The sequence below is a fragment of the Engystomops pustulosus genome, chromosome 7, assembly GCF_040894005.1.
Source record: "Engystomops pustulosus chromosome 7, aEngPut4.maternal, whole genome shotgun sequence".
Classification (NCBI taxonomy): Eukaryota; Metazoa; Chordata; class Amphibia; order Anura; family Leptodactylidae; genus Engystomops; species Engystomops pustulosus.
Window position 1 is genome coordinate 161,102,828 of NC_092417.1, and position 7,421 is coordinate 161,110,248.

Sequence of the window (7,421 nt, forward strand, 5' to 3'; positions counted from 1 at the left end):
CCAGGCTTGAATGCACCCTGAGGCTGCCTTCCCATTGCCTCTGGACATTTGTATTGTATTTGTAAATGCAATGTAACATGTGAAGGAAGCTTACACCTGACCAACTCAGCCCTGCTACATCCGACCAACTCAGCCCTGCTACATCCGACCAACTCAGCCCTGCTACATCCGACCAACTCAGCCCTGCTACATCCGACCAACTCAGCCCTGCTACATCCGACCAACTCAGCTATGCTACACCTGACCATCTCACCATCTCACCACTGCTATACCTGCTCAAATAAGCCATGCTACAGACGACCTACTCAGCCCTGCTACACACAACCAACTCATCCCCGCTACACCAGACCAACTCAGCAATGCTACACCTGATCAACTCAATAAGGGGCCGTCTAGGCACTCCTATTTCTTCACTGGCCACAATTCCCCTGGGTTCCAATTGCCGCCCTTGTGCACTAGATGCTGGTGATGATGGCATCCAGTGTGCAAGCGCTGCCTGCTTTCTGCTCTAGTCGCTCATGGAGATTTACTGCAGATGCGCCGCCCCATTGACGTCTCCTGTCATCGAAGCCGGCATCTATTGCACAATCACGAGAATTGGTGCCCAGGGGAATGGCGGCCTCTGAAGAAAGAGGAGTGCCTGGATGACCCCCTAATGAATAAGCAGAACCCCTGGCCGGTTGACCAGCTCTATAAGTGTGGGTCAAATCCTTAAAGGGGTATTCTCGTCTGGGCATTCACATTCAGTTTCATTAATCTGCCATATATATACATTTCTTCAATTCGATGTTGTTTTAAAAAAAATGTTCCTGTGTGAAGATAATTTCTCAAAAATGTAGCCGTGTTGTCCCTTAGAAACGAGATAGCTTCCTTGGATACGACCACCTCTGCTGGAGTGATTGCACAAAGAAACAAAATCTTTTTGTATATAAAATGTCCGGGAGTTACTACATGTCGCACAGCCGTCCTGTGGTAATGAACGCTGAATTCTGGTGGTCCGGCAGGACTCAATAGCGCAAGTCTGGCCACCGCTGCCAGAGTGCGGGGTGGTCGTATCCGAGGAAGCCATCTCGTTTCTAAGGGACAACATGGCTACATTTTTGAGAAATTATCTTCACACAGGAACATTTTTTTAATTAACATCCAGTTGAAGAAATGTTTACATAAGGCAAATGAACTTAATTAAATGTAAATGCCCAGATGGGAATACCCCTTTAAGGGACAATTAGTGAAGTTACATTAAAGCCAGGGTTATGAAATGGACTGCTATAGAAAGGGGTTGGGGAGTAGATTTAGTAGGTATGTTTGGATGGGGGCACTAATTGGTGGTGACAGGTGTCCTTTAAGGAACAAAATGTCCAGCAGTGCCCCCCATGGTAAGGGTGACGTCACGCCATGTGTCGCCCATGCGGGCAGAGAGCATGGACGTGCCTCTGGCCGCACTGCTTGGAAGTTAGAGTTGAGTCGAGAAGATGAGGCCAAGGAGAAGAGGATGCCGGAGGTGTATACAAATGTTGTTTTTATACATCCAAATATAAGCAAAGTGGGGTTTTAGCACGAAAATTGTGCTGAAAAACTCGGCTTATACTTGAGTATATGCGATAACTATTAATAATTACTATTTGGCTCTGTATATAATGCTCAGAGATGGTGATGTATAACATATACATATATATTGATGAGGGACTGCACTGTATATGAGGAGCAGTTAATATTGGCCTTTGAAGATATATTTAAAACACATATAGGGGCACAGGGGCTGACTTATCATACGCTGCCACTTATTTGCGCCAGGATGCAGCCACGCCCCTGGCATGCATCGGATACTCCGGTCTCCTGATGAATCCCGGGGCCGGCAGAACAAGCATCGCAACAATGCTCCACCGCCACCGGGGCTCTTCTATGCCAGGTCTTATCTGGTGTGGAAATGCACTATAACCTGCACCTGAATGACCGCAGGATATAGGCCATTGGCAGGCATGGGACACCCCACGCCGGCCCACTGCATGGCGTGTCACCTCTCTGGCCAACCGGCAAATTTGGTGGAGAAGTCACAATTTCAGGCTCTGCACTTGGAATGGCAACTAAATTATGGCTTCTTTGTCTGTTTTCTGGCATACAAGCCATGATAATTGTGGCCCATAATGTATCTATAAAGGTATCTATCTATCATATCTCCATCTGCACACCATAGTAACACATGTAATGAACATTCTAGAACACCAATACTATGACCCCATGGTCTGTCATGGTAACCCATGGCATGGAACCTTAGCTCTGGTCATCACAATTGAAATATCTGATGTCATAGATGATTTGATGACATCACCACCTTCTATATCCCATTGTCACCCCTTGTAGTAAATCATTACCTTACAGACTCCCAAGGGTGAGGTAATCACAATGCATTCTGCAGCAAAATCCGAAATACGGAGAAGAGCCCAAAGAGATCGGGTTCTATTACAGAGGAGAGGAATTGATGAAGAGCAGGAACCATTATTCAACTTATGGGTAATGGACTGTCCACCAACTGATGTGGACATTGATGACTCAAACATGGCATACAAAAGACTGGATCTGGAGAAGACCCGAAAGATCAAGAGACATGAAATCCTTACACAGAAAAGGAAAATGGAGAATCTGACGGAATCTCACTCTGCCGATGAAGACCTTAACAGGGCCATTCTCAACAGCATGAAAAAACTTGGAGAATTGGTCCCTGCTTCCAGGAGGAGGAACAAATACTCAATCCTCAAGAAACTCCGAAATATCAGCTCAGAGTTAGAGATGGAAGAGGTTCTCCAAGTAAGACCACAACATGTCTCTTTCACCAGATCCCACAGTCCAGAGACTCCAAACCGACAGAAAGAGGCAGCCAAGAGGAGAATCAGGAACAACAGAGATTGGGTTGTCCAAGGTTTGAGAGGTCTCATCTATGCCAAAGCCATAATTAATGGAAATGGAGCGTTAAGAAGATCCGGGTCACCAGCCATCAACACGTCCTTCACAGAGAGCAAGAACGGCTCAGAGATTGTCTCTGCACCCAACGCATCCCTGGAACCAGGTAAGATGGAAATCACTGAGTAATATAAAACTGGGGGACAGAGGGGGGTAGTTGGTTTTATATTATGTATTAGGCCTAAATTAAATTCTAGAGATCTATTAAAAATTGCCTTGTTTCCAATAGCAACCGCTCACAAATCAGATTCCATTATTCCAGAGAGTTCTAAATTCTAAAATGGAATCTGAGGTCTGATTCTTATGCTAGTTGCTGGGGGCAACAAGGTTTTGTTTTAACCCCTTAACACCGAAGCCACTTTTCACCTTCATGACATGTCCCATTTTTTTTCAAATCTGCCCTGTGTCACTATAAGTGGTTATAACTTTGAAACGCTTTAACATATCCAAGTGATTTTGATATTGATTTCTCGTGACACATTGTATTTCATGTTACTTAAAAAATTTTGGTGGTATGTTTTGCATTTATTTATGAGAAAATCAGATATTTGGTGAAAATTTGGAAGAATTTTCAATTTTCGAACTTCAAAATGTTCTTCTTTTTCTACACATGGTCATAACAGCAAAAAACGTAATGACTAACATTCACCGAACGTCCGGTGCAATTTTTCACATTTTCATAAAAAACACAAAATCCTGCTATTGAGGGACCTGCTCAGCTTTCAAGTCACTTTGAGAGGCCTAAATAAAAGTAAACCCCCATAAATTACCCCATTGTAGGAACTACAACCCTCAACGTACGTAAAACAACTTTTATGAAGTTTGTTAACCCTTTAATTGTTTTACAGGGTTAAAACAAAACCAGGTGCAATTTCGAAATTTAATTTTTTTTACTATACAATCTTTATTTTTTGGCAATTTGGACATATAAGGGCTTATTTTTTGCGATATGAGATGCACTTTACAAATACTTCATTTTAGTGGGTCTGTAGCTTTTTGATGAGATTTTATTAACTCTTTACTGTAAGGAGGAAAAGAAAATAGAAAATTTTGGTTTTCTTTTTTTGCATCTTTTTGGGGTCGTACACTAAATACTATATTATCTTTATTTTATAGATCACTACGATTACGGTGATACCTCATTTATATAGTTTTCTAAATATATTTTTACAATTTTAATGGAAAAAAACTAATATCTCATTTGTTTTTGCATCGCCATCTGGTACCATTTTGGCGCACAGAACTTTTTTTGATCACTTTTTGGAACATTTTTGTGAAGGGATGTTGCGCATGCTCAGTGTGTTACAGCGGGGTACTTCTGGAAGACACTGGCAGATCCCGGGGCTGCGATCGGAGCCACGGAACAACCCCCGGTAAGCGCCGCGATAGGGTCCGATTCACGTTAAATGTCCCTGACATGCCGCAGTCAGCGCAACCTCGGCATGATAGTGGTGCTAGAGGCGAGTTTCTGGCTCCGTTAAGGAGCCGGCGCCAGGAGCATGACGTAGAATTTTACTGCATATTGCGGGAACGCACCTCCCGCCATGCAGTAATACTACATCAATTGGGAAGGGGTTAAAGTTATTATTAATGTAGTTTCACTATAAGAAGACTATAAGTAATAACACATTTTCAAGCTTTTTATACAAAAATAAAATAGAAGGTGACTTCAGTGTAATAAGGAATCTCCTATTTTATCTCAGCAGATGGAAGCGCTCAGCCAGACTCTGACATAGCGGCCATGCCAGCGGAAGACCTTCCCAGTGCCCGACCCCAGACACCAACACAACTTGTTAACAGCATAAGACCTTTCGATGTTAACAATCTTGAGTTTCAGAAAGACCTTGGAAAGGGGGCATATGGAAAGGTAAGTGGCCAAAACATGAATCCACTTTTATTCTTCACACAAATCTTTATCAAAAATCAAGTATTTTTCCTTATAATTCTCAATCTGATCTGTTATCATTCTCCTTCAGGTTGTCCTGGCATCAGATTCCATCACTGATGAACTGCTGGCCGTAAAGATCATGTCCAAGAGTAAAATAAAGGACACAATCTCCACAGAACTGGAAGTCCTTAGAATTGGAGCTGAATGCCGCTTCCTGATATCATTGCGGGGATCTATGGAGACAACCACCAAATACATCATAGCCATGGACTATATGGCCGGAGGAGACCTGTTCGGCCTGATGATGGAATGGATGCCCTTTGACATGCAGACAACAAGGTACATTTCTTATATTGTGATTGAATCATTGAGGAAAAGATCCTAAAAATCTGGAGCCTCTGTGGTCCTAGAGAACGGGGCCTAGGGAGGAATATAGAGACATGAGTAGGACACGTGTTATTGTATGTTCTGTCACTGATCACGGACGTCACCGCTGATCTATCATCTACTTTCTTCTCCCCAGACCCTTTGCGGCAGAGATGTACTGCGGACTCCGATATCTTCATGACCACGGCGTGATACACCGGTAAGTCAGACATAAATCTGTCTCCTGTGATTCCTTATATTACATACATTATGGGAGATGTTTATCTTTATAAATTCTTTCTTTCCGCAGTGACCTGAAGCCTGAAAATATTCTCCTTGATGACATCGGACACATTAAAATTGCTGACTTTGGCATCTCGGCAATAAATGTGTTTAGAGAAGACACCACCACAGGCATTGCAGGCAGCACTGGATATATAGCCCCAGAGGTAAGGAACGTCATATAACTACTAAGCCATGTGCTATCACAGGCCGGTCCTCATAGCGCTGTGTGTGTAGACCCTGCCTTATCTCCTGACTGATGTCTTACAGGTGCTGGACGAGGAGCCGTATAATCATCTTGTGGACTCGTTTGCATTTGGCGTCATCCTCTATATGATGAGCGTAGGAGATCAGCCGTTCTATGGCGAAGGCTCACTGGAGGATTACTATTGGTCACTGCAGGAAGATGTCCCTGATTTTCTCCCGGGAACATGCCCTCATGCCATCGATTTCATCCTAGGGGTGAGTAGTAAGAAGGATAACATTGGGTGGATTATATAGAAATCATACATTATATCATATCTAATTATTTCTCTCATTTTCCAGCTATTGTGCAAATCTCCACGTGACCGTATAGCAATGACATCGTCCACCAGATCCCACCCGTTCTTTAACACAATTGACTGGGACGACGTGGAGTCCGGCAAAGGCCGCCCACCATTCCAATGGGACTGTAAGTATCAGACACATCAAAGTGTGATCATTGCAGTTATATATAGACACATGTTTTCCATTATTCAAACCATTATTACCCCCTCCACCATATACACAGTTATACAGATAATAAGGAGATACTTAGATATTATTTGTTTTGTGTTTTATAGGAGTAAATGGCTGATAAAATCCAGCCCGCTCCAGTAACATCTTGGAAGAATTTAATTTATGGCTTCTCTACCGATTGTGACATTTCTACCGATTGTGACTGCCACCACATAACATCCACATAGATTCGAGCACCAATATTCCAGGGATATAATCCGATCGCCATATATGGGGTCAGGAAGGAATTTTTTCCTCTGATGTGAGTACATGCCAACCAAATGTCCTCAGAGGTTTTTTTCGCCTTCCTCTGGATCGACATAGCAAGTCATTATTAGGTTAAAAGCCAAGAACTTCTTTTAACCATACTTGCTATGTAACCATCTAGACAGCTCATCTATGAACATGGTGGCAATGACTTTACCTACCGATTGTGACAGAAGGAAGCTACGGCTACTTCACTTACCGAATATGGACTTGAAGAACAAAGTCGATGTGACCAGTCTTCCACCACATAACATCCACATAGATTCGAGCACCAATATTCCAGGGATATAATCCGATCGCCATATATGGGGTCAGGAAGGAATTTTTTCCTCTGATGTGAGTACATGCCAACCAAATGTCCTCAGAGGTTTTTTTCGCCTTCCTCTGGATCAACATAGCAAGTCATTATTAGGTTAAAAGCGAAGAACTTATTTTAACCATACTTGCTATGTAACCATCTAGACAGCTCATCTATGAACATGGTGGCAATGACTTTATCTACCGATTGTGACAGAAGGAAGCTACGGCTACTTCACTTACCGGATATGGACTTAAAGAAGAAAGTGGATGCTAATTCATCTACCAAATATGGACTGATAGAAAGAAGCGTCTACTACTTCAACCACCGGTCATGGACCGACTGGAGGAATCAGCTGTTCCTTCACTTAGTGGCCATGATAGACACAAGGAAGGGTTCTCTCCCCTTCTTCACCTAGCGGTCATGGACTGACAGAAGATTGCATCAGCATCTTCATCCAACAGCCATGGCAGACACAAGGAAGGGTTCAATCCCCTTCTTCACCTAGCGGTCATGGACTGACAGAAGGTTGCATCAGCACCTTCATCCAGCAGCCATGGCAGACACAATGGAAGGGTTCAATCCCCTTCTTCACCTGACGGT

The 7,421-nt window shown here is 43.2% G+C and overlaps 2 protein-coding genes across 2 annotated transcripts; both read left to right on the forward strand.

Moving 5' to 3' along the window:
• The first annotated feature begins 2,738 nt into the window (after positions 1–2,738).
• On the forward strand, positions 2,739–5,444 carry LOC140069036 (RAC serine/threonine-protein kinase-like). Its single transcript, XM_072114371.1, has 4 exons — positions 2,739–3,064; positions 4,662–4,825; positions 4,935–5,185; positions 5,370–5,444. The coding sequence occupies exons 1-4, from the start codon at positions 2,788–2,790 to the stop codon at positions 5,434–5,436; spliced, it is 759 nt and encodes a 252-aa protein (XP_071970472.1). The 5' UTR covers positions 2,739–2,787; the 3' UTR covers positions 5,437–5,444.
• Positions 5,445–5,527: 83 nt separating this feature from the next.
• On the forward strand, positions 5,528–7,186 carry LOC140069037 (protein kinase C delta type-like). Its single transcript, XM_072114373.1, has 4 exons — positions 5,528–5,661; positions 5,765–5,956; positions 6,041–6,167; positions 6,319–7,186. Coding segments are annotated over exons 2-4 (258 nt in total). The 5' UTR covers positions 5,528–5,661; positions 5,765–5,827; the 3' UTR covers positions 6,321–7,186.
• Positions 7,187–7,421: the final 235 nt, after the last annotated feature.